Source organism: Coptis chinensis, chromosome 6, assembly GCF_015680905.1.
Source record: "Coptis chinensis isolate HL-2020 chromosome 6, ASM1568090v1, whole genome shotgun sequence".
Lineage (NCBI taxonomy): Eukaryota > Viridiplantae > Streptophyta > Magnoliopsida > Ranunculales > Ranunculaceae > Coptis > Coptis chinensis.
Genome location: NC_141461.1, coordinates 22,777,765 through 22,803,710, shown reverse-complemented (window position 1 = coordinate 22,803,710; position 25,946 = coordinate 22,777,765). Strand labels below are relative to the sequence as shown.

Sequence of the window (25,946 nt, the reverse complement as noted above, 5' to 3'; positions counted from 1 at the left end):
GGTTTGTTATTTGATTAATGTATGGATACTAACTATTAATGTTAAATTCGGCATGGTTAACATAGGGCTCCTGATAGGTACTGCCCAGACTTTTTGCTCAAACTTTGCATGCATTGCTCACATCAGATGAATTGTGGGCTCCTACTGAGGAGAAAAGGTAACATATTAACGGGGTCTTACTTGAATTTTATCAACTACAGCTATAATTTCTCTGGAAATGATTAATCCGGACAACTTTTTGATTTTTCAAAGGTTTGAGTTAGCACTGTACACATTGCTAACGAAAGCTACATTGTTAAAAGAACAACCCGAGAAAGGAAGTTCAAGCTGGTAAAGAGAAATAATATTATCCTTAGAAAGGGATGTGTATATATTTTATTCATTTTTCTATATATCCTTGATTATTTCTTGGTGTATATGGTCTATGGTACTCTCTTCAATTTGAATTTATGAGAAGTGTAAGCCTGATGCTCGGTGATCACCGCTGGATGCTGTCTAATTCTCAGCTTCTTTCTATTTATAATGAACTGATTAGTTCCGTTACTCGTTGCATTAAAAGGCGTACGGGATTGTTAAATGAATATATACTTCAGGAAAAATTAGAGCTGCTAGGAAATACTTCGGGGTTTTTGCTGTATTTCTAGAGATCCTGTTTGTGTGTTCTATTCGACCAACAGGCAATGACCACCTTCTCTGATGCGTAGACATTCAAATCGTTCACTAGTATGTTTTCAAGTTTATTTATTTGGTGATCCTGTTACTGGCTTCTGCCTAGGCCACATTATCTATTGATTTCCCGGCCTTCAAATTACTCAATATTAGTACATGAATGATTCATAGCTTTTCTCTATCTAATATGTTGCCTTTCAAATGTGCCTTTAGTAGTTTAGTGGATTGTTTGACAGTTGGGGGATGCATATCATAATACCATTTCTAAATACCCACACCATTGTTTGATCACGTCTCTCTCTCTCTCTCTCTCTTCTCCCAGAATGTTCATTTCTGGGTTCCTAACTAGTCATTGACATGTGTGGCCAAGTATGCTCAGCCGCTTCTTGGTTTATCAATTATAAGTAGTACATAGCAGTTGTGCTTCCTGTTGCTTGTATATCCATGTTTCTTTATATTATTAACACCTATCAAATCCAATCTCATCATCTGCCATACTAATATGTGTGTGGTTTTCACACTGCGATTCAGGTTATGTTCAATGCAGTCTTGGAGCACGCATGAAGTGAGCAAGGGGTAAGAATGTATGCTATGGATAGCTCCAGCAGAAATGCTGGAGACATGCTTGATCGTCTCACACTTACTTACAACATGTCTCCCATTATCTTTCTCACACTTACTTACAACACATGTATAAAAAAAAACAGGTGTATAACTTGTGCCAGTGTATCACATCCGTGCACATACTAACTGCATCAGAAATTCATACCTTTTGTTGTTGTTGCAACTTACTTATACTTGATATTGATCATTCATTTTATGATTTCTGATTATAGAACCCATCAAGAAGTTATCACCACTGAACTTATTCATCTCTTTATATTATGCCTTAACTTTTTTGTCTTTGGTTTCAGGTATGGGATCACCAAAAGATCATAGTAATACCTGATCATTATATATTCACAAGTGATGAGTGTGCGAACCGTAACGTGGACATCTTGTGGGACTTTTGTGGAGAGTAAGATATCAAGGATCTTGGTGATTTCAGGGTATGTGTTATCTCTTGTTTTGGTTGTGAACTTGCCATTGATCTTTCCAGCTAAGTGAATTTAATATTATGTTGGTATTTATCAAGTATTTTTTCAATCGTATTGCAGGCTAACCCGGATTATAAAGGTATGTCATCATTGTAGGTCTAGGGAGGTGCCTCTCTCTATCTCTCCTAATAGGCTTATTTTATTTTTGTGGTCCCTTTTATGACTTTATTTAATTTGCTTGAAGGTCCCGCTTGGTACTGATTCACACACATGTAATGCTGGTGCATTTGGCCAATTTCTCCAGTGGAATTGGAAACATTAATGCTGGTTTTGTTATGGGTGCTGGAAAACTCCTTAAGCTATGTTCGTGATTTCTTTGTAGCTTATTGATATTCCAATCCCATCCAGTTAAACTATGTATGAAAGTATAAAAACTGTTTAAACCTAAGTAAGATGGACATTTCATATTCTTGAACCCCCCCTAAAAAAATCTTCCCCGCTCCGCTCATACCCCCACTGCAATGCAATATACTAGTGTATTTGAATTACGATGCCACAAAACAATCTACTCAAAACTAACACTGCTACTATTTTCTTTCTTATTTTTTCATGTCTGAAGGGGATTGCAAGAAGGTTATTCATTTGTGGGAGTTTTTGTCTAGTGGAACATGGAAAGTAGAATCTACTCCTTTTGTTAGGCATGCCGGAAGTGTTGAGGATCTCTAGGTACACTCTAAGTTGATTAGCAAAACTTATTCCTTTTTTTTGTGTGGGTGTTTAATGCCGTAAGTCCTCAATTTGAAGTCTATTCCGTTCTAAAAGTTGTCTAAATCCTTCAAGCAAAGGAGCCCTACCGGCTGATGTTTTTATGCCATGTTTTGTGGATGGTATGTTGCCATATAGGATACCCGTTCGGGAAAAACACATGCAGTTTCTATTAAGGCACATAAAGCAGATGTGAATGTTATCTCATGGAACCGGTAATTTTAATATATTATGTTTCCAGCATTCTCTCGTGTATCTTTCTTTTTACCTTTAGATTGACCTTGTACTTGCATAATCATGAATAGGCTAGCATGACAATGTCATTTCTTTTGGTGTAATTATTTTGTGGGTTTTGACTGAGCAAGCATGGTTTGATCTTTGTCTTTGATAAAGCGAATGTGCTGGTTTTGACTTTTTGTGTTGTGTCTACCCTATGAAATTAACTCGGTTAAAGATAAAAGTAAAGTTGAATGTAGTTATATTGTATAATCGCGTATATGTTACTTTAGTTATTTTGTTAGGGAACTAGCTTTAGTGTTCCGTATTGGAACGTAGATGGAGAGCAGCAACATGAGATCTAGTAGTTAATGAAAGGTAAGATCCTTATGTGGGTTTCTTTCGTTTCATATGTGACAATTGTATGTGGATGTTGGAATATTCATGAGTTTTGTTTTGGAAGATGGGTTCTTACATGTGAGTAGTGTGAAGGTATGGTGTATATATATTCGAAGTGTAGTATTTCTGGTTGGAACTAATAGAGGTGTATAACACTTATATAAGTGGAAGTGATGTATATGTTGTTTTCATTTGAATTTTGGTATATAAATAACCCTAATATAAGTGGAAGTGATGTATATGTTGTTTTTATTTTAATTTTGGTATATAATTTATAGTGTCCTTTTGATTCGAGGATTAGTTATTTGACTTAACTGGCATTGGTCAAGATAGTTAAGTAGTTGGTTCTACGAATCAATATGAATTTGAGTAGTTGGGTTTACGACCGAGGTCTGAGGTTTTAATATATGTTATGAAATTAAAGTATATTATTTGATTTTCAGGTTATGACAGGATTTATGTCTATGAAATGTTGAAAATACAGAGGAGATTCTGCCAAAATTTTATGTCTTTCGTCAAGGTGTCTGACAAGGTTATAGGGTTTTGGGGCGTTACATAAACTTTCAATACTATGCTTTTATTGCTACTAGTCTACTACCATACTCTCTTTTCTAAATTATGTACTTAAGAATAAGATATAAGTATATATCTATACATATTTGTTTTCTACTGCCTGACTCTTTTTTATTTATTTCTATCGGTGTATATGATGAAAATGACTTTTCTGATGATATTATCCCAAAGTCATCTCCTGATGCTTGCAACTATTGAAGGTGGGAGTTCTATACAAATGACGTGAGAGCTTGAGTTTAGGGACAAGTCTCATTGATTTGGAAAACAATGTATATTTCATTCGTGGCAAGTGCTATTTATGAAAAGACGTTTTGGTGATGTTATTTTAATAAAAGATTATGTGATTGGATGTACTTGTGAGATTTCTTGTTTATGTTATGGACGATTGTAGAATACCCAATAAGTGGGGGCATCTTTATGCAGGTTAGTAGTCTCCCAAAAAGGGTGGTTTTGGGGGAAATTATTTTTTTTACATATGAAATAGTTTTGTAATGGTGAAAAACCGTAACTAAGCTTTGTAATAAGTAACACTTACTAAGCAACAAAACCGTTACCAAAACGTTACTAATTCTATAAATCAATTACACAAAAAAACGTTACTAACTTTCTAAAACCGTTACTGTTGTTGGAAAAGAGTAACACAAAAAAACGTTACTAATTCTATAAAATTGTTACTATTGTTAGAAAAGAGTAATGGTCAAAAAGCGTTACTATTGTTAGAAAAGAGTAACACAATTAAGAAAATAAAACTGTTAGCAAATATTTTTAGTTACGGAAAAAAACTGTTACAATAAATAATTTTGTAACGGTTTTAAACCGTTACGAATATTAATAACGAATTAGAAACGCCAAAACTGTGACGCAAAAAAACCGTTACAAATATTTTTAGTAACGGTTTCTGACCGTTAGGAATGTCCTGTTTTGGTATAGTGTATATAGTCCAAATTAATTAATCTACGCAAGGTATCATAATTAACATGTCTTAATCTACCATGTCATACATGTGAAGACTCAATCAAGTAAACAGAATATTCAACTTTATTGGTGCTCTTTGGCGCAATAGTAAAACAAGATATCCTAAAGAGCCCATCCTGAAGATAGCCCTTTCCCACGAATACATCATTCTTAGTTAGTACAAATTTATCAGAAACAAAGACTAACTTAAAGTCATTCTTGCTTAGCAAAATGACCGAAAACAAGTTCTTGCGAATGTCGCACATAGAGCACCTCATTCAGAGTTAGTTCCTTCCCAAAAGTCAACCTCATCACCACCTTTCATTTTCCTTCAACCTTGGACGTAGAAGAGTTTCCCATAAAGAGTTGTTCTTCCTTTTCCACAGCATGATAAGTGGTGAACATCGACTTGTTGGAGTATATGTTGCGAGTAGCACCAGTATCCACCCACCATTCCCTTTCATTTCTAATCATGAGACATTCAGAAACCACAACATATAGGTTCATGTCATTAACATTATCAGAAAGCGTGTCTATTGTCACATTTGCTTCAGTCTTTTGCTTCTTATACTTCTTTGGCTTGCGACATTCACTTGCCTTATGTCCAGCCTTCCCACATTTATAGCACTTGCCCTTGAACTTAGTAAGTGTACTACTCTCTTCGCCTTGAGCTTTGTCTTGGCGCTTCCTCTTTCCCTTAGCACTTGATCCTTCCACAACATTGGTCTTTGCCACCATGGGATTGTTGCCCTTCTTCTCAGATAGGCGGTTATCTTCCTCTATCCTTAGACGGACAATCAGTTCTTCAAGATTCATATCTTTGCGTTTATGCTTAAGATAGTTCTTAAAATCCTACCAAGATGGTGGTAATTTCTCAATCATAGCAGCCACTTAGAAAGATTCTCCTAGGGTCATTCCTTCAGCAATGACATCATGGAGGATTACTTGAAGTTCTTGGACTTGGCTTTATGGCGGTCTTACTATCCGTCATTTTGAAATCAAGAAATCGCCAACTATGAATTTCTTCATGCCAAAGATCTTCACTCTTGTATTTCTTGTCCAATCCAATCCCAAAGTTCCTTAGCAGCCTTGAACACACTATATACATTGTATAATGAGTCAGCCAACCCACTAAGGACATAATTTCTACACAAGAAATCAGCATGAAACCAAGCATCCTTGGCCAAAACCTTCTCTTTGTCGGTTTCATCAGGACTTACTACATCAGGAGCTTTATCCCATGGAAACCTTGCCAAGTTCAGGGTGGTCAGATAGAAGAGCATCTTCTATTGCCAGTGCTTGAAATCAGTTCCATTGAACTTTTCAGGCTTCTCCCCTTGAGGAACATAATGGAAAACAATAGGAATAGGAATAGTAACAGCACGAGTAACTGGTGGTGTTGCCATATTCTGAAATACAACTACACTTTATTATTCCCTTAAACCAAAAAAGAGAAGAAAACATAAACAAATTCTATTCGGTAAAGAAAAGGATGGAAAAGGAATCTGTCTTAAGTTGTTAGGAATATACAACTTAATTGTACTTACTCTTTACCAATTACCAAACTATACAAACCTTTTGTCTTGTAAGTGTCTTGTACTTCTTAATTAATTAAATCCGAGCCTAGTGTAGATACAATATGTCCTTAAGACAGATTTTCCCCCTCACGGTGCTTGAAGGTTGATGGGAAACTGTCTCCCAAGATAGAACGGATTTCCTTCTATAGAAAGTTAGCACTTCAATTCTATAGAATCAGCGAACACAACATAGTATTTGACTAAGAACAGAGGGAGAAGAGAAAGAGCAGAACTCTGTGTGATATGGTGTGTCTTTCTCTCCAAATTCATCCACTATTATAGGTGAGTGGTGCCTCTTTGAAATAACACAGTGACTCTTGGGAAAAAGTAAGCAACTCTTTGAAAAGTCACATGTTTCGAAAAGACACACCATTTCGGCATAAAGCACTGTTTCAAACTAGTGCCTATTTCGAAAGGTCACATCTTTTCAGCATGATGCACTGTTTCGAACCAGTGCACATTTCGAAAGGTCGCACCTTTTTTACATAATGCACTGTTTCGAACAAGTGCATCCTTTTGAAAAAGTTTTTCTCACTTTACATACTGTTTCAAGAAAAACCCATTTCATCTCAAGTGGGGTAACTTGGGAAACAAACTACTCATTCATATTTTAATGGATTTGTGCAAATTCAATTTTCTAACAGGTGTTAATGGAGTGACTTTGTGATGAGTGATATTGTGATGTTATTAGTTTTGAATTTTTAGGGTTGCAGGTCATAGCTCAAGTAGATTATATTTGACAAAGATTTTGCACAATAACTGACTTAGAGCAGTAAGTTCATGCGATAAATGATGCAGTCCATTTTTGTTGAAGATTTGTTTCGTGAAATGGCCCATTAATATAGAAAGTTAAGACATAGTGAAATTTAACGAATATTTTATTCAATGTCAATATATATATATTTTTAATTTGTAAATTTTCAACATAGTTATATGGGCAGTCTTTTATTTTTACATTTCTCTTTTCCTTGAGTCAAGTAGTCAACACATTTGGAAACATGCAAAGTAGAGATCCCGTTATCCCTAACTTAGTGATGTCCAGGCTATGAAGATAAAGTTCCTAACTAAATTTAACAAGCCTTGTCATAGGACAGGGTGATTACCTAGTAGTAATCAAGTGAGTAGAGCGAACCGTTGTGATTAGGTTGGTTTATGTCTGTCCTCATCTCTTCTCTTTGTCTCCCTCTCCACTCTCCGTGCCCTTCTAATTCTCCGCTCACGCCCCCACTAGTAGTAGGACCAATGTGTAAAAAAATCCCCCAAAAAAGAATATGATAGCATTGATATTTTGACAGGATAAACGTTGGGCACACGATACTTTCCAAGTCAGTCTCCGAAAAATCCGTGTTTTCGTTTCATCACGTTCTTCCACGAGTGTCTAAATTTTCGATATATTTCAACATCAGTTTTACTTTTCAAAGCGATATTCTTCAGACAAAAAAACGTATTTAGGGAGATGGGCAATACACTGGACTATTGGAGCCTTCAACTTTGAACTTTGAATCTATAGAGGTGCTATTCGAGACTCAATCTTCTTATCTTTATAAATGCTGCTCGTGTAAGTGTGAATGTGTGATTATGCATGCTTTTACTTACTTACTTGTTATGGCAAGCCTTGTGATTATGCATCTGTGTTTCCTTTAGATTGTGCGTTTCACTATTGCTTGCACCAAGTTAAATTGTTGTTGAAACTGAAGCAGAAAACTCAGATGGAAACTCGAACAAATTTGACTAGAATGTAAATGTAGTCATAATTATGACACTGATGTGTATTTTTCGTAAGACACAATTTTTATTTTTTTGATTAAAACTTAAAGCTGATAAGAGACTTCCTACTATGTGGAGAATTAACTCACACATACCATTCACCAGTATACTACTAATTTCCCACTCTTTGAAATGGTAATAGACAATCTCTTCATCACTACACCCTATGGATGTAAAGGCTATTGCTACTTTCTATCATTACGATGATATCCAAAACATCATCTCTCCAACTGCCAACTTGAATGTTTCCTCGACCGGTAATGCCTGCTGGAATTGATCAGAGACACTGGTTGCCTGTTCAAAACACCACGAAATAGAATTTAGAAAGTTGGTACAACTAATAAACAAAATGTTGTAAACACTAACTTTTTAGTTAGACCAAGCTATACATGTATCTTAACTTGACAATCCTATAAACCATAAGGTCTATAGTTTATATCGTGAGCACCATGCATGTAATTTGTTGGTATATATCGTGAGTATTCAATGACATTGTATATCTACTTTTCCATACACAGACACAAAAGGAGAAGAATAAAATAAGATATAGGACTTACATGGGCGTGGATAGTGTACATGTTCTTGTAGAGATCAGAGGAAATTTGAGCAGTGACCACATCAATTTTATGCTTCTCTAGTACACACACAATAGTAGTAAAGAGCCCTGACTTCTTTGGAGCACAAACACTAATTTGCGCATCCTCACCACACACATTCAAAACAACGTTAGGAGAAGACCATGTCTGAAAGCAAATAGGAATGCTAGGCACAACTTGGAGTGAGTTGGACGAATTTGCCACCATGCCTAAATTCATAGAAGAAACCTGCTCAGCCAAATATGCCTCTCTTGATGAATTATAGGTTAGCAGATTTGGTGTCACCATCAATGATGGATCATAGTCAATGGCTGCAGCCCCTCGCATCCTTTCTAGTTTTTGCTTTTGCAACTTCTGAAGTGTGAGCTGGAGGGTCTTGATATAATTAATAGCTTCATCAACAATTGTGGATTTATCGGCCTATAAATTTCAGTAGATGATCAAAAGAATGAAATTAAAGTTATGCACTGTATCTATATATAGAAACAAATGATTTACATGGTCAAAAATGTACATAAAAACATACCAGAAAGACAATCTAAAAAAGCACTAACCATTACCATTCTTTGTTTGTTGAAAACTAATAACCACATTAGAAAAATAAATAAATAATAAAGAAATAAAGGAGTTACATCTAAAACCCAACCGGTTTCAGTGAAAGCTTGAGTGGTAAGTGATTATTAGTGTCAGACCAGTAAGCTTAAAACAAGAAAAGGGAGGAATTATGAAGGGTTTGATGGATACTATCATACTAGCACAAAGACAATCATATGTATATATATGCCACTTTTTTTGGATGTGTGTGTCTGTGTGTTGGGGGAAGAGAGGAGGGGGGGTCTCCTAAAGCGGACCTCTATAAGCTGTAAAATGTCAATTCAAAAACTGTTTTAATGAGAAAAATACTACCTTAGATATTGCTTACCTAGATTTAACAAAACTAAAATGAATGAGAGTATAATTAGTGCCTTCCTAACAAAAGAAGGAGCAGAAATGAAAAGGAAGATCTGTGTTCTGCTGCATGCTACAATCTTTTGTAGATCGAGCATCCTGGATCCCCTCCTCTTTTGTGAAGAGTTTGTTCTTTCCTTTTTCTTTAGAACCATAAGGGTCTATAAATTAGAAGATTTGAATTAGTACTTGGGCTAATGAAGTAGCAAAAAGGGATTTTCATGGAGATATATAAGCTCTAGGAAATAGATATAAATCTTACTTTATATGTTCAATGAACATAAAAGCACTAAGTTTTTTTTTTTTCTATTTAAGCCTCATATCTTATGTGTCAAGTCAGAAGATTCTCTTTGTTATGTAGCATATTTCTAGGAATCACAAAGAAAGTGACAGCCCTTTTTCACTGAAAACAAGCAGCAATATAGAGAGCTGCTACATAGAGTCACCAGAATCTATGCTAAAGCTTGAAATTCTATCTTTGTTTTACCTTAGGAGGGAGTTGAGGAAGCAAAGCATGAAGATTAGAAAACATGTTTCTCATCTTTTTCCTCCTTTCTCTCTCAGTCCATATATGTATCTCATGATCTGATTCACCCCCACCCTCACCACCGCCACCACTACTTTTCCCATTCTTTGCATCCCCATTACGGCTTCGCTTTGGACCCGCCGGTGTTGATGGTGTGGTTGTCGGCGTGGGAGTGGGCGTTGGTGTCAGACTGTTTGAGCTTGGAAGTAGTGATTTTTTGCCTTTTAGATCGTTACTACCACCTGAATTATCTGAATTTGAGAAAGCCCATGAATTGCTTTCCCACAAAAAATTACTTTGGTCTAACTCATCACTCATAGTTATTTCAACTTTTGAAGAAAGATAGAACAGCTAAGAGTGATGGAAAGAGAGAGATAGGGGTGGTGGTTTTATAGGCCTTAAGAAGAGAGGAAGGGTGTTTGAGGGAACGTTTTGCTTAAAAAGGTGGCCAAGTGTTGTTGAGATGCAGAGACTGCAAGAAAGAGCCCAAAATACAATCATAAGACAATGCCGTTATTAGCTTCATTACAAAAACCGATAGCGACGCGTTCTCATAAATTTCTCTATGTAGGTCCCTTCACATATTTGGCTAACTAAATAACACAATTCAATTCCAAAACTACTAAAAGGGGATTCCCTTTAATCCTTCATAAATAAGATTTTTTTGGCTGCAAAGCATTCTTAAATGAGTCTTCGCTTGATACAACTTTGTGAGATATGATTGTTGTTAATTTCTTCAATCTTAGCTTCCATCAGGTGTTCAGATTGACTGTGCCCTAGCTTCAATAAAAAATAGTTGAAATTTTAAGGCTCTGATCTAGGATATAAGGTGTTCATGTCATACATTATTTGGCTGTATAATGTATATTGAAAGAAAATTGTAATACTCTCCTTAAATTCATTCAAACTAAATTTTACAGCGTAAAAGAATCTTAAGTTTTATACTTTGAGGAGTTTCAGACATTTTCTTCATCCGTTTAAAACACCAGAGACTGACAACTAAGTCTGACAATGCCAGTGGTACTAATGATTAGTATGAACTGTATGCAGTCGAATATTGATACTCAATTACTCTCAACAAAGATTCCCTTTTATCTTAAGATTGACAAGAAATTTTTATTGAGAAATTTGAAATAATTTTAGTTAGTTAGTAAGTATCGTTCTTAAGAATTGTCGCCTTTTAATGTTTTTCTTACGATTTAGAACAAAAATATACTTCCTTTAGGGAATGCATATACTGTACATCATAATCAACTTTTAGAATGATAAAGTTTTGCGTACCAAATATGCAAGGTTAAGCTGTTAAACTGCAGAAGCTATAATGTGAAGCAAACTATTAAGTGTATATATGTAGCATATATATACTGGAATTTGATATTAAATTCGAGTGCAAGGGGAAGGGGTATGAAAGACAATGTTTGCCGATTTAAGAAACGTAGGCTTGTCATGATTTGGCAGTTAAGATATCTGGCACTCAAAACTGCGGCTCTACCCCTTTCTCACTACTTTCTTTTTGATCTTAAGATAAGAAATCCAAACAACAGATACACACACTAGAAACTGCTTACCTACATAAGCCGAGTTTATATCCATTCTCTTATTAGTAGTAACTTCTTGTGTGCTGTAATAGGAAATAGAAGTAAGACTGTAACTTGCTCATTTGACGTTGCAGACTTGCAGATTCCAAAAAGCTACTCGAGCTCTTTGCTCTGTGATATCATCATCATTCTAAAACTAACTCCACTGTCCTTGAAACGCCTCCTACCATATCTTTAACCTGCCATGCTTGCCTTCTGTGCTACTCCACACAGCTGTATAGACACACATGCAACCTTCATATGTATGAGTCTGAATGTTTTTTTTTTGGTTTCGATACTGAATGTATGAGTCTGAATGTATGATATATATTGAGTAGTATCAGTCTTCATTCTTATAAGAATTTAATTCTAGAACTTATAGTGACCGCGTAATATTATCAATATCAAAGAGCCCGGCTTTCGAACATAGTTGGAGCACGCGTGGACTCCAACTTTCATATGAATGCTATGCCTAATTCTATCCAGTCTAACTAATCTGGAGAATTTTTTTTTCACTCATTTTAAAAGGACTTGGTTGAAACTTTATTAGAATGAAAATTCATATTAGCTGCTAAGCTGATTTGAAGGAATTTGTCCCATAAATATTTTCTATATCCTGTATACATTTTTCTTTTGAAAGTCCAATATTCTGTATATCGAAAATAAAGGTTTGTTTGGTGAGCCATAGGGAGAGAGAATAACTATCTATCTGTTAGAGAGGGAGACAGAATGTAATGATTTGAATGTAAGAGCCGTTTTTGGCTTTTGGTGCAGAGTGAAATAAAACAACAAATAGGATGCTTGTCGTGAGGCATCTTTAATTCTGTGTTTCCGGACTCAGATTCTCTCTTTCGGGTGGGCTGACGTTTTTGTAATCATCACCTTTCCAAACGCGGTTTCTGCTTCATCCTACAACGTGGCTTCCCCAGCCCAACATCGGCCTCGCTTCCTCGCCCACACTTTGAGCTCCACTCACCTGGTCTCGATTCTGAATAAGGGTGCGGGGGCTAGTTGGAAGGTCAGCGCAGGCTCAGTCACAATATTCCCAACTCCTAAGCTTGGGTTACCCAAATTTGAACCAGTCACAAAGCTAATGTTTCTTAGTAACATAAGAGTTCATATTTACCATGCGATGGGATGACTAGAATCATCTCCAAAATGAAGCAGGCTCACTCGTCCAATAGTTGCGCTAGACTCAACATACTCCTTAAGGATGAAGGATGTATGATACATTCATGTTGACCTGTAGCCACTGTTATGCCCTGAAAAGTGGTTAAGGCATAGTACTATTAAACAAATCAATTACCTTTTATATTTGCTAGATAAGCGACATATATATATGTTAGACTTGGAACTTGAAGTGTACGAAGATAGTGGGCTGTGACAAATTCACGCCTCACTCAATTTGGAACTTGTTCATCAACTAAACAGTGCTCAAATATTAACGAAATCAAAATTAACTGAACCTATAGTAGTGTAAATCTGGATGTTCCCATCTTGTTATCCAATTGGGCCTTCCATCTTCAATTCTACTTGGGCTATCAGTGAGCCTGGATCCAAGCGTTGCAGCTGTGTCTGCAGAAAAATTAGCTTCTCTCCAGATTGGGGTGATGGCAATTTTTAAATCTTTTGAAGGATCCTTTTCCATCTGTATGAGAGTGGCCATGGTAGTTATTGTGTACCAAATGCATGAACAGCAGTTCTGAGTCGGCTTCTATCCAAACATCTAGCCATGCCCTTAAAAGAAGAAATCCTTCACAGGTCAATAGTTTATATCTAATAAACCAGTGACCATGCTCTTATCCAGGTGACCAGGTATGATTGTATACGTGTTGAATAGTCTAACGGAACAGCCTCAAGATTATCAAATGGTTCTATGTAATTTGCTGCATGCCAATTGCATTATTAGTCTTTCACTTCTGTGGGTTAACAGTCAGGGCCTATCAGCCACAAAACTACACCTGATACATATTCGGGTTATTGTCCCGCCCAAACTCTCGCATCAACCATTTGATACGATTAGAACCAATTATTTGCAAACAAGGAATCTTAAAAACAGAACCAATCAATGGTGTAGCAACAATGTTTTTCATTTTGTTAGGAAGTACAAAATAGATAGCTTGCAAAGTTTCAGGTAAGAGACAATGTCGAACCTGTTTTGACAACACAACTCTACACAATGGAGACTGGCCCAAACAATGCAGACTACACTAAGTAAATTAACTTTACTCAAGTTACTTTACAAACTTGAATCCATATCTCAATTTTCTGCTTTGAAGCTTCCGATTCCAAAACACATACTCCAAGTTATTGCAAGCAACTGGAGCTGAAGAGATGGGCAAATGATGTTATGTTTACAACAGTCTGTATTAGTTAATCAAATCTTGAAGGCCAGATTCACAACTTCAGCCCATTCCTCATCTTGCAGGTTGGTTTTTTGATAAACTTAGTCCTGACTGTAAGCTAGTACAATTAAAATACAATGGTTCTTAAAAGATGCATTAAATAGTCTGATCAACACAGCAAAAAAATATTTGTCTACAACATTATCTTACCCATGCAAGTGCTGGATAAGAGTGTGGCTATTATCTACACCCTTTGAAAGCATGCCTTCCGATATCTCCCCTTGCAATAAAGATGCTTCCACACAGTTGCCGTGCTCTAGAACTGACGCTGTAGTCATGGTTTTCATCTTATTGTTACCTGTGACACATGATCGTTGTAAATGTATTTTAGCTGCGATGGATTATCAATCTATCAAGAAAACCCAAAATAATAAAGGGCACCCAAATGAAATGCATTAGGCATTGTAAGCTTCAAACGCTTTAAGCTGTCCGAAGGAAAATGCACAAGTAATGTACTTCTTGTGTCAGCGTTATTCATGTTGGGGTGTGTGATACATGAGACCATCAAAATCTAGAAACTCCTAAGCTCTTCCTTTCAACCAAATAGAACCGAAAGTGGCTAAGAAGACCAACCTGGTGGATGATGTGAAGCTTGACTAGCATATAATTGCTGTTGGCGTAACATATTTTTGCACTGTACATCTCCTTTACATCACAAAAATGGGTGTTACCGGGCTTTATATGACAGTATCCTAAAAATTGTTTATACCTACCTCAGGAGTTGCAGACAATTGAAAGGAGCCTTGGTGACCCTGAACTGATGAATCCAAACCATATGACCTCTCTGAAGGGATGATATTTTTCATACTTGGCATTACTATTGGCTGGTTTGAGGTTGTGCATTGGTTGGATAGACCAAAGGAAGCTTGAGTTGAGGATTCCGGGTTTGCAGGCATTGTCATTTGAGGAGGCAATCCATTTCCTTCATTGAAGCCCACTTGAGGCAGCTGCAGAGGCTGTAGTACTCCAGGTAGATACATAGGATGCAAACTAAACCCGTTCCTCATTGACAACATCTGTCCAGTAATCAACAATCAATTGGGATTAAAAACCAAACAAAAAAGTAATTGAGCAAACAATAAACAAGTCAACTATGTTAAACATCAATCGCTAAGCTCGTGTACCTACTCAATGCAACTACCACCCCAAGTAGCTAATAGGTGCAGTGCAAATCATGACACAATCAAACTACATATAAATACTGCCATGTATTAATAGCATTAGACCTTTTCTACTCCAAAAAATTTCTATCAAGGGTGTTCAAGCCAGTAAATGATCAAGCTATATTTTGAATTTCATGTAACAATCCATCCCATACTGTCACGCTAATACTCTCCCCCCATAGCCACCCAAGGTCCAACAATTGAAAAACAAAAATATATATTTAAAAATAGTTAGTATACTTTGTCAATTTGTAACCGAGCGAAACTGTGAGGAAAACATTGCTTTTGTGGGGCGCGTCAGGGGTTCCTTCACCGCTAATAAAACAGCACACTGCAAGGAGACCTGAGATTGCATGCTTCACCAATGACACCCTTCCTTGGATGGGCAATAGGTTACCAGCGTAAGAAGTTCCTCAACCTCAGATTTTGTCAACCAGAGGTGTGAGTGCACCATGTGGAATCTTCCAGTGCATTGCTCCAGTTCGGACACCCTTTCATCCATATGTTGATGATATGGTCTCTTAGGAAAATATTGGGTAGATAGGTCAATTACATGTTTTTGGATTACAGAAGGCCGGAAGGGCAGGGATCATATGATCTCTGCTGACTACTAGCTCTTTTGACAAAAAGGAACTTAGCCTAAAAAGATTCATCTCCAGATTTAGTGACAGATTGACAGGGAAGGAAAGAAATCTCTACGTGTAGGTTGTCATCTCAAGCTTCAATAGTTCAATATAATAGTTCCAGTCATCTAAACATGAGTATGCACTTTGTCCTTTTAAAGGAGTAGTCTGGTATCAAGTATGAAAGAGCTCTTAATATTTCTCACACTAAAGAGAGATTACTCACATTTCACCCTCACAAAAGGATGGCATATGTTCTTATATTGACAAATTATTCTTTCAAGAGGTATCCTTGTAATGTGAACAACAAAGACCTCTCAATATTGTCATTAACTACTCTGGTACTGCTGTCACTATCTCGATAAAAAACTTCATAAGGCGTCTTAAAAATGAGCAAGGTTGTCTTAATATTTGCTTAACTAGTTTAAAGTCAACTGAAAGGTTTATTGGAATTTAGCCACTCATCGTAATATCTGAAGACTCTCGAATTGGATATGGGTTCATGAAGTATCACTCAAACAGCACTACTACAATTGATTCTACAAATATGTTTCTCTAGTAGAATGGAAGATTCAATCTCAACTGCCATTGTGGCATATCATACACGCTTTTAAGAATTGTAGGAAAGCTCATATAGAGTACCACAGTTCTAGAGCCTCCCAAAGGTTCTGGTTCGTGGGGGTCAACGAACGAGTTCACTTCCTCTAGTAACTAAGAAAAACAATTTTGCTTCAAACGGGATCTTAGTAGAGTGTCCTTTGGATATGCCTGTAGGATGGGATGTTCTTCTAGCTCAATGGATTCAGAAAACAAAGATACATAATTTGGAGGGGGAGAAAAGCGTAAACAAGGTTAGAAGACCACTCAGAGCATTGTATAGATATACTTGGAGCATTGCTTAGATATATTTCTCATCACTCAGCTTGAGCCCCAGGCTAATTTAATGTATATAAGCTCCAAAATGGTATACTAATATTTATCATGTACACTCACTCAAATATAAATAAAATTTCAGACTATGCGAAAAGGAAGTTTTGATTCATAAGATCTTGAATTCATCTACAGTTATATACAGAACTAATTATTTACCTGATTTACCCAAAATGAAAGGCCTTTTCTTGGCATAATGCAAAGCAGTAAAAGATGTACCCTAATCATTGTCTTCTATGTGCACAAGGCTAACCAACCATATTTTGGTATAATGGAGACGGTTTTTTATCAAAATTTTGCAGTTAACTGCATACATTTGTTGGAATTGGAAGCATTAAACATTGCAAACCAAAAGTTATTCAATTATTTATTTTGTGGTTAAAGAGGCCCTAATGACCACTACTAGGATTTAGGACCCACAAATTTGTTCTGGGATTTTCAGTATTATTTGATTTTGCATCAAAGAAAGAAGGGTCTATATATGTATATATAAATAAACATTTCCAACTAAAGTTGCAACATAATCCCAATTCTTCCAGGTCAATCACCTAATACATTTTTTTTTTTTTTTAAAATAAAAATCATCATAGAACTCTTAAACAAAGATGTTAACACGACTTTATTAGCATTCAGCAATAGGAATATCCAAGCATTAACATGAAATTCAAAGATACTAAAAACAATCAACTCACTTGAACTTGAAGCTGAAGCTGCTTTAGATACTCAATAGCTTCATCCAGCATAGACGCCTTATCAGTCTACCAAAACCAGAACATCAAAATCGAAAATTCTACCAAAACCAAAACGCGTAAAAGATGGTGTTACCTTGTTAGAATTAGGAATTAAATTCTGCAAAGCTTTCATTTTCTCATTAATCCTACTTCTCCTCCTCTGTCACAAACCAAACAAAAAACCCATCCAATCCAAATCATCACCACCAATTTCATAAAACATAACTAACAATCATTACCTTCTCTGACAAATTATGAACTTCAGCTGCTCTACTTCTTTTCGAAGAATTCCTCGAAGGGGCTGACTTTGAAGATGGCCCTTCTGACCCATCAACTCCCTCCTACAAAAAAACACTCAAATTCACATATAAACAACACCATAGCTTTAAAATGGTAAAAAAGAATGTTATTTACCTCGCTTTCACAGTCGAAATCATCAAAATCACTTTCCATCATAGGAAGTTTTCTTCTTTTCAAAGAAACACTACCAGTTTCATTATCAGTAACATTAGTACTAGTGTTTAGTTGAGATGGACGGTTGTTATCTTCATGGAAAGAAGAAAGAGGAAGATGCTGTGAGTGACTGGCTGGTTTTGGGAGTTGGGAAGTTAGTAGAGAAGTTGAAGATGGTGAGTTGAGGAGATTATGAAGGAAGTATGAAATTTCGTCTGATTCAAAAGATGGACGGTTTGGATGTGGGGAGGAGCAAGTTGTGTTGTACATCTCAGGTGTACTGAATCAAAACTCTGTGAATGGTGGTAATGGAAATGGTTGAAGAAAGGGGAGAGAATTTTTTTTCAAGTTTGGAGTGTTGGGGTGTGTTGAGTAATAAATGAAAGCCAGAGCTGAAGAGTGTGTACGGTGAACTTATGAATTTTTATTATATTGAGAACTGTTGCATTGATTAATGTGTTTTGAGTACGCGTGTGTTTTTGGTTTCTCTGCAAGAACTTGAATTTCTGTGTCATTCTCCCGCCTTAAGATTGTTGTTAACGTTAATTAATAAGATTAGAGGAGGTGATTATGAAGTGGCCTACAAATCTTTATTGACTTGTTTGTAAGCTAAAAATAAATTAGTCAACAGTCAAACTCAAACAACGATATTCACATTTGATCCCAATTCTCGTTGATGCACGTATCTTTTTATCTTTAAGGCAGAAAAAAAAAACATGGCAAAATCGTCTACTTCATTGGTTTATTTGGGACTAACGAACAAAAAGAAATTGTGTTGTCCGTGAAAGTAAGATGCAAGACCTCTTGGATAAGGGAAAAATGGCACCTTGCAAAAACAAGGTGATATATACAATACTGGATTGCATTGTATTCATGTATTGTCAAATGTCAAAGTTCTTGTAAAATGTCTAGGACTACTATAAATTCACCAGGGACATCACACTTTAGAGAGGAGTAGAGAAGGACTGAGTACAACTTTTGGGACTTAATAGCTATGTTTACATGATTGCATCCCCAGTCTAAATGGGCTTCTTCTCTCTAATTGAGACAGAAAACAATTATATAAGAAATTAATTGTATGGTTACTGTGGATCCAGACTTAAGCGTGCAGTGATGGACGACAGTTAATGTTTTCTGTTCACCATGCGGCTTGGACTATTGCTGGACCAGGTCCTGTTTCAGGCTTGGCCACATTAACCAATTTTTAATTAAATATCATCTGCCATTTTTGAAAGGAAATTAGATCATTTAGATGTTCCAATTGGTGAAAAAAATGGGAGCTATGCCCTATGCTACTAGCTAGTACTAGGAATAGAGAATCCGGATACTCCACTGAAAACAAAACACAAGATGTTTGTCCTTGCATTATTCAAGACTTTCATGAATCGTGATAACATATTATTAAATTTCACCAACCTCTTTAATGGCCGGTCCTTCTAGATCTGTGTTGAATATACACCATTTTACCATGCAAGAAAGTAAAGTAACCAACAATATTAGTTTTGGAGGCAGCAACAAATAATTGGGAATGAAAACCCTCACATTTTATCTTCGCTTAAGACTTCAGTTTGGGCTGAGCCACCCCTGCATTACTTGAGGGTGCCCTCTTTGAGTCCAAAACTCCAAATGTGGATTTGGTGTAGTTGCCTCATAGAAAAGGGTCCATCCTTCGTAGAAACAATGTACTTGAGGATTGAGATAAGCGAATGAATCAAGTTCCTCAAAAATATCTCACGGCTGCCTAATGACATCTTTAGTCCGAAACCATTGTTCAAACGACCTCTTCCAACTAGATTGTCTGGATTCTGGACTGTCGTGTTAGTGTGTTACAAATATCGACAGGCAAAACACCCTGTTTTTCTCTGTCCATGGCTGCCAAAACGCGCAAAGATGGCTATAAATACAACATTTTTGGGTTGAAGCCTTAAATGCTGAGTGCTAGAACAATATCTAAAGCCTAACCATAAGAGGTCAATTGCATTTAAGTTCCTTTTGGTGGTCCTATACATAGGTCATTTTTAACATCAATGAAGTGCCTAACCTCTAAATAGATAGGAACCAAAGCACCAAAATTAGCAATTTTGATTGGAAATGTCTGAATGCAGCATTTAATGTGGTTTGACAATGTAAAAATGTGCACGCCAATAATAAGGTCCCCACAAATCCATTGGTATACTGTATGCATATTTATACAAAAGGAAAATGTGAGCAATCTATCCCTTGTGGATTATTTTAGTTGATAAGATTCTTATCTACTTGCAAGGTCTAGATTTATTTTGGAGGATGACTTCACAAGTACATTATTATGATCAATGACTGTTACGACTTACGAGACTAAAACAAGATAAATCTGCTTCAAACTTTCATAGAGACTCATGCTACATACCCTATGAAAAGTAAACAAATTTTTCTTTAGCAGATGACTTATATAAGTATGAATTCGTGGGTTTAAGCAACCCCAATGGTTCACTATTTTGAGTGTGCCATGAGTAGGTTATGAAAGTGCCACTTGGTAAATCTCGACTTCTCGAGGATGTAGGCAAGTTTAACACTGTAAACGCAAAACATAGAGCTTCCCTGGGGTTTCCTGTATCTGTTATCCTAAAAGTAGATTAGTGAAAAGCTGTAGCCGAGGATATTTAGCAATACTAGTTTGAAAGGGACAAGAAAATAAAATTTGACACAACCTACAGTAATACAGCCCTACAAGTGTCATTGCATATCCAAATCCATAGTCCCAAAAACGAATGTATACTCTCTTTTTTGGTCAAGAGAAAACGAATGTATACGCGTCTTATGCAAATTGCAAATTTAGGTTTCTTCTTCTCAACTTCATATCTACTACTACCCTATTAATGATCATAATCTCTAGATTACAATACTTATTCCAACTTCTAGAGAAACCAAATGGGGTGATTCTTTTTTTAACAAGAACTGAAACCTCTTGATAGGTCCAGATTTTGGAAATGACTGGGCGTTGATCTGGTCGAGTTTCATTGGACTATAAGAACCTAGTAATAAGATCCAAATATCCAACAACGTGAACACTAAATCTAAAGAGCACATGTTGTGTATGGTGTGTAGGCCATAATGTCACACTGCTGATTGTTAAACTCTCCAAACACTTCAGTCTTCAGACGATTTTGACAGTAGCATTTATCCGTCGTTAGTTTGGTAAGCATTTTGTGCTAATCTAACAAATCTAGGTCAGTTACTTTCATGCTTCCATCACAAGTACGTTCGTATTTAATTCAGTATTATTATGAACCTTCACTTTACATTAGGCAATAAGCCCATTAATTATGAGTTGTGAGTTGTGACAGTTGACGAAAGAAGCTCTTAGACTTTGTTAACCTTTTTTTTCGGTAAAGGTTAGTATGGTTAACCTGGATTTACCCAAAATGCTTTCGTTCAGCCCATTCTCATACTTCAAAGTACAAATTTTCGTTGACCAAGACATCTTTACACAATGTGAATTTTAAGCTTCTTTCACCGCAAATGTCAAAAGACAATTATAGAGGATGTCCAATCGAACAATCCCATCTCTGATTTGTTTGAAAAACTGATTGCAAACGTTGTTTGGCACAACGACTCTATATCATGCGGTCATACCATTTCAATTGCCTTAATTTAAATATATAAGAGTTTCCAATATATAATCATGCAACTGCGAACAATTGGTGAATGTTTTAGTCCAGTCAATTCCCCATAAACATCACACTCAATTCATACCCCACCCCAAAAGTAGGGCTGGTCATCGAGCGAGTCAAGTCGAGCACATGTGTTTCTCGAGTCGAGCTCAAATTTTTTCGATCGAGCTCGAGTTGGCTCATTAAGTATCCGAATAGCTCTCGAGTCTAGATCTTGACGGACGGTTCAGAGCTATATGTTCGAACTCCATCACAAGTTTTCAATATTTATTTGATTTGTTTTGTGCATAAGTTTGAATTCGAACATATTCTAGATACAAGTGAGCAAAAATAGATATATAATACTTACTAAATATCAAAATAATATGGAGAGATAATCTGACGATATACGTGAGTATGATTACAATTCACTAAAATAACAATGAACCTCTATCTAACAAGTATTATAAGGTGAATACACTATTGTTACAATTAATATGTGATAAACTATTATAATTCAACACACTATTATAACAATTATCCTATATTTTAACAAAATTATATAAAATACGAGTAGTTTCGAATAGGTCGCGAGCTATTTGATTTCAAGCTCGAGTTTTAAAACATGCTCATATTTGAGTCATATTTTTAAATGAGCGAGTTCGAGCCTAGCCCAAAACGAGCCGAGCACCGAATTGATCACGAGCATCAACCCTGATGACCAGCCCTACCCAAAAGGACAATTTACCAACGTACGTGTGAATCTTGTCTCGGTTTATTTCTTTGAATAATCAAAATCGTGACAATGCAACAAGAATACGAGAAACAAGTCCAATACAAGATACTCGTCCAAATTCAGTGCTTTTTACTTAAATTTTTTGAATAAATGAATAATAATATAATAATGTTCGTATAAGCACAAATGGAATAAAATAATGTTCATATAAACATACAACAAATAGAAAAATGAATTCGGTCTTATCGGACAAAAAAGAAGAAAGGAAAAGAAACACAAATAATTGAAAGAGTTGCTCGAGTGATTGAGGCAGAAGTTCATAGGGCAATCAGCCAAAGATGATAAATTTTTTTTCTTAAAATTAATAATAAACAACTCATTTTCGGGCCGTGATTTAAGGTCTCGAGCTAAAATGCCAAGCAACATGATCCCACTAATGTATAATTGTATACTACTGCTTCCATTAAATTTGACAAATTTCAGCACAGGTGTGCAGCATATTTTATTTTGGCCAAACTCACTAATTAACACATTTGCTTTCGGTGTTTATTTGATCTATAGTTTTCAAAACATCAAAGTACGTGTGAAGCTTGTGAGAAAAAGTTGTATCGATCTGGGCTATCCAGTGGTAAGACCAGTGTTCACGATTCCGAACGGAATATTTTGGTTTTCTAGATTATCGAAATTTCAATAATTTCAAAATCCCAAACTATGGGTAAGACACAACCCTTTAGATAAATTATTGTACACTAGGAATCTATGACTCTAAAGCTTAAATAGTTATAGAATTTTTGTTTGTTGATATATATATTCCTAAAAAAACTTTTTAACCTACAAACCAAGGACAGAGCCAGGAATTTGGGTTAGGGGGCAAGGTATATGAGGGGGTAGTAGTACATCCTCAAACAATTTGGAGGGGTGAAGCCTTATAGATTAAGGAATTTTTCCACTTTATTGTAGTGTAATTGGTCCGGTCTTGGGTTTGTTCTCCAATAGTCACTAGTTCGATTCCCTCAAGACTACTAGCGAGGCAGTATCTGGTCGAATTTCTAATTAGGTCCCCGGGATTAGTCGAGGTGCACATAAGCTGGCCTAGACACACCGGTTATCACAAAAAAATAAGTAATTTAATGGATTTTCAAACTATCTCCATCCTTGCCACAGACCCTTAGGGAAATGTACCAAGATCCAAAAACTTTAGAAAATGAGCTTCAAAAAAATTGTTCTCAAAGTTTTTGTACATTCATTTCAAAATATATGGTGGTTTCTTAACTAATTTTTGTAGCTAGCTTTAGGATTAGCTTATTAATTTTTCATTCTCATAAAAATTGCACTTCTCTAAAATCAGGACACGATAGTACTCGAGATTCAGAAGAGACAGAGGCTATGCCATCTTCAGATTAATAGAGCTAGTTAGAAAAATGAAGGGTCAAGAAATTTATGATCTTGACAGATTGTATAAACTTAGTTTTTGCCATGGAAAAGCGATCATGACCGCTATCATAGAGAGCGACCTCTCTTGCTCAAGATATTTATTTTCTTTCTTTAAAGTTGGATGACTATAAAACTTCATATATCAGTGGATCATTAAATAATCTAGCTCATAGTCTAGCATCTAGGGGATCGAGTTTTGATAAAATCCCTCATTGACCTTTGTAAGTGTTAGTCCCGTTGTTATGCATTGGTATGATATCATCGTGAGGTGAGGAGCTCAAGAGAGTAGTACTTACATGGTTATTTGTTTCCGTCAGTGCTTGCTGGTCTTGTAACTGAGGTCCTCTCTCTCAGTGATCTGCCTGTGTTGGCTGGCATTTTTGTATATTTGACCAATTTAATAAAAATAACTTATCCAAAAAAAAAAAATCTATTTCTGTTGGGTGACTCCATTTTTGCTTAAAAAAAATAAATAAATACAAAATGATGGCTTCTTTCCGTATTATTTTTCATGACACGTTATTTCAAAGTCGCATGAGTGCAAATCCAAAATTCAGCGCACCTTATCAAAAGGTCATAGTAACCCTGCTAAAACTTCACCTTTTTTTTATTTTAATTTTTTTTGGGTAAGACGTCATTACAAAAACGTCAGCTTAATCAGATACGAATAATAAGCTTTGCGAATATTAGCTCTGGCAGGTCATTTCGTGAGCAATATGTGTCGCCTTCTCATTGGCTCAAACATCGTCACCGTACCAAAGAAATCAAATTTTAGTGGTGTCGCTATCTGGAGATTGGCAAAACTTATAAGTACGGCAAGCAATTCGTCCGGAAAAGGCTCCTTTCTGGAAAGTCACGTGACTGAGATGTAAAGGATCCAACGGTTGGGGTGTTGACTGGTCTGATACGTGGATTTTTGTGTTCCCGATGCTTAGTTTAATGTTAAACGTGTCGTTTCCTCAAACAGCTTTATGTGGGTTGGTCATTTTCATGGGAACCATGATTGCTGCATTGTAACTGGTAATTTTGCAATTTATTATTTAAGGCACAGAATTGCAAATGTACTTGAGGGCTAGACGCCACGCACTCTTGAGTCTTGACTCTCTTATTGCTGATGGGACGTGGAATCATCTGATGCGGGATAATAAGCTAAACATAGCATTCTTGAAACTGAGACACATAGTCAGAAGTAGTGGGTGCATCCGAGACACTCCTTGTGTGATTGGCATTCAGACCCAAGACGGATTGGTGCAAAAAATATGTGTTTTATCATTCTCTTTGTTGTTACTAAAAATACTAATGGGAGGCGGTCTAGCCTGCTATGTTTGGGCCTTAATGTTTGCTACTATACAGTCGACCAGTGCTATTTGCCATGAACGAAATTTTAGAATGTTCCACGCTACTCAACAATCTTCTCCGCATTTCATCCAGATAATTATTATAATATCTCTAATATTGTTGCTAACCAAAACTTGCTATTAGCCATTACTACTATGAAATGGTATACCAAGAACTGTTAGCCATTAAGGATGGATTACAAGCTTGCAAGATGTTGCATTATAAACAAGTGGAATTGTGGAAATAGCACAAAATTATTTGTGTTGTACAAGATGTCAAGAGAGTGGAGGAACCTCCATGGTTCTATATGAATCATGAATGTGCTAGAGTCCATCTTTCAATTGGTTTTTGCTTTTGAATATGTTGAATTCAAATATATTTAGAAGGAGACTAATAAGGCTGCTGATTATCTAGCCTCCTTTTACTGGAATGAATGTAATAGTTCTAGCTATGTGTTGATATTCTATCCTCCTCTTGATAAAAGACTTAGCAACATTGTAATAGAGGATGGACTAAGTACTCTATATCATAGGTTTATTATCGAAAGCTAGGGATGTCGTAGTCCCACTTAATCGTCAAAAGGAAATAAAAAAGATGTTTGTGCAACGAAAGTACAAATACAATTAATGTACATGCAGTCTGGTTTTCTAGTCCATTTGCACGAAATTGCCTTCAACTAATGTACATGCAGTCTGCTTTTCTAGTTCATTTGCACGAAATTACCTTCAAGGCTTCAACTATATATCAATGCAAAATTAGAGTGTGCATTCAAATTCCAAAGCAGAGTAGACTGTAGTGTTTAGGTTCTTTTTGTATGTGTGTGTTGGTCATTTCACATAATAAAAGTTTAAGTAGATGATGACAATGAAAATTTTGCAAAGTAAATTGTGCACTTCAAGT

The 25,946-nt window shown here is 36.2% G+C and overlaps 2 protein-coding genes and 1 long non-coding RNA gene across 4 annotated transcripts; 1 reads left to right on the top strand and 2 right to left on the bottom strand.

Annotated features, from left to right (window-relative positions):
• The first annotated feature begins 7,559 nt into the window (after positions 1 to 7,559).
• On the top strand, positions 7,560 to 12,029 carry LOC147492139 (uncharacterized). The gene is made up of 2 exons (XR_015199832.1): positions 7,560 to 7,702; positions 11,700 to 12,029. It is a non-coding gene; the product is annotated as an uncharacterized LOC147492139 (long non-coding RNA).
• Positions 7,601 to 10,345, bottom strand: LOC147492140 (transcription factor bHLH95-like). Its single transcript, XM_086565270.1, has 3 exons — positions 9,989 to 10,345; positions 8,515 to 8,973; positions 7,601 to 8,251 (listed from the first exon to the last, which is right to left on the bottom strand). The coding sequence occupies exons 1-3, from the start codon at positions 10,343 to 10,345 to the stop codon at positions 8,156 to 8,158; spliced, it is 912 nt and encodes a 303-aa protein (XP_086421396.1). The 3' UTR covers positions 7,601 to 8,155.
• A 1,644-nt stretch (positions 12,030 to 13,673) lies between the features above and the next one.
• LOC147492138 (transcription factor SPATULA-like) lies at positions 13,674 to 18,493 on the bottom strand. 2 transcript variants are annotated; one of them, XR_015199257.1, is made up of 8 exons: positions 17,871 to 18,493; positions 17,696 to 17,797; positions 17,551 to 17,616; positions 17,418 to 17,483; positions 14,723 to 15,025; positions 14,583 to 14,654; positions 14,160 to 14,307; positions 13,674 to 14,067 (listed from the first exon to the last, which is right to left on the bottom strand). XR_015199257.1 is itself a non-coding variant. In XM_086566822.1 (7 exons), exons 1-7 carry the CDS (start codon positions 18,177 to 18,179, stop codon positions 14,293 to 14,295), a joined length of 933 nt encoding a protein of 310 aa, XP_086422948.1. In that variant the 5' UTR covers positions 18,180 to 18,493; the 3' UTR covers positions 13,674 to 14,292. The 2 variants fall into 2 exon arrangements, 1 of the variants encoding a protein (XP_086422948.1); XM_086566822.1 differs by having other exon boundaries at positions 13,674 to 14,307.
• Between the last annotated feature and the right edge of the window lie 7,453 nt (positions 18,494 to 25,946).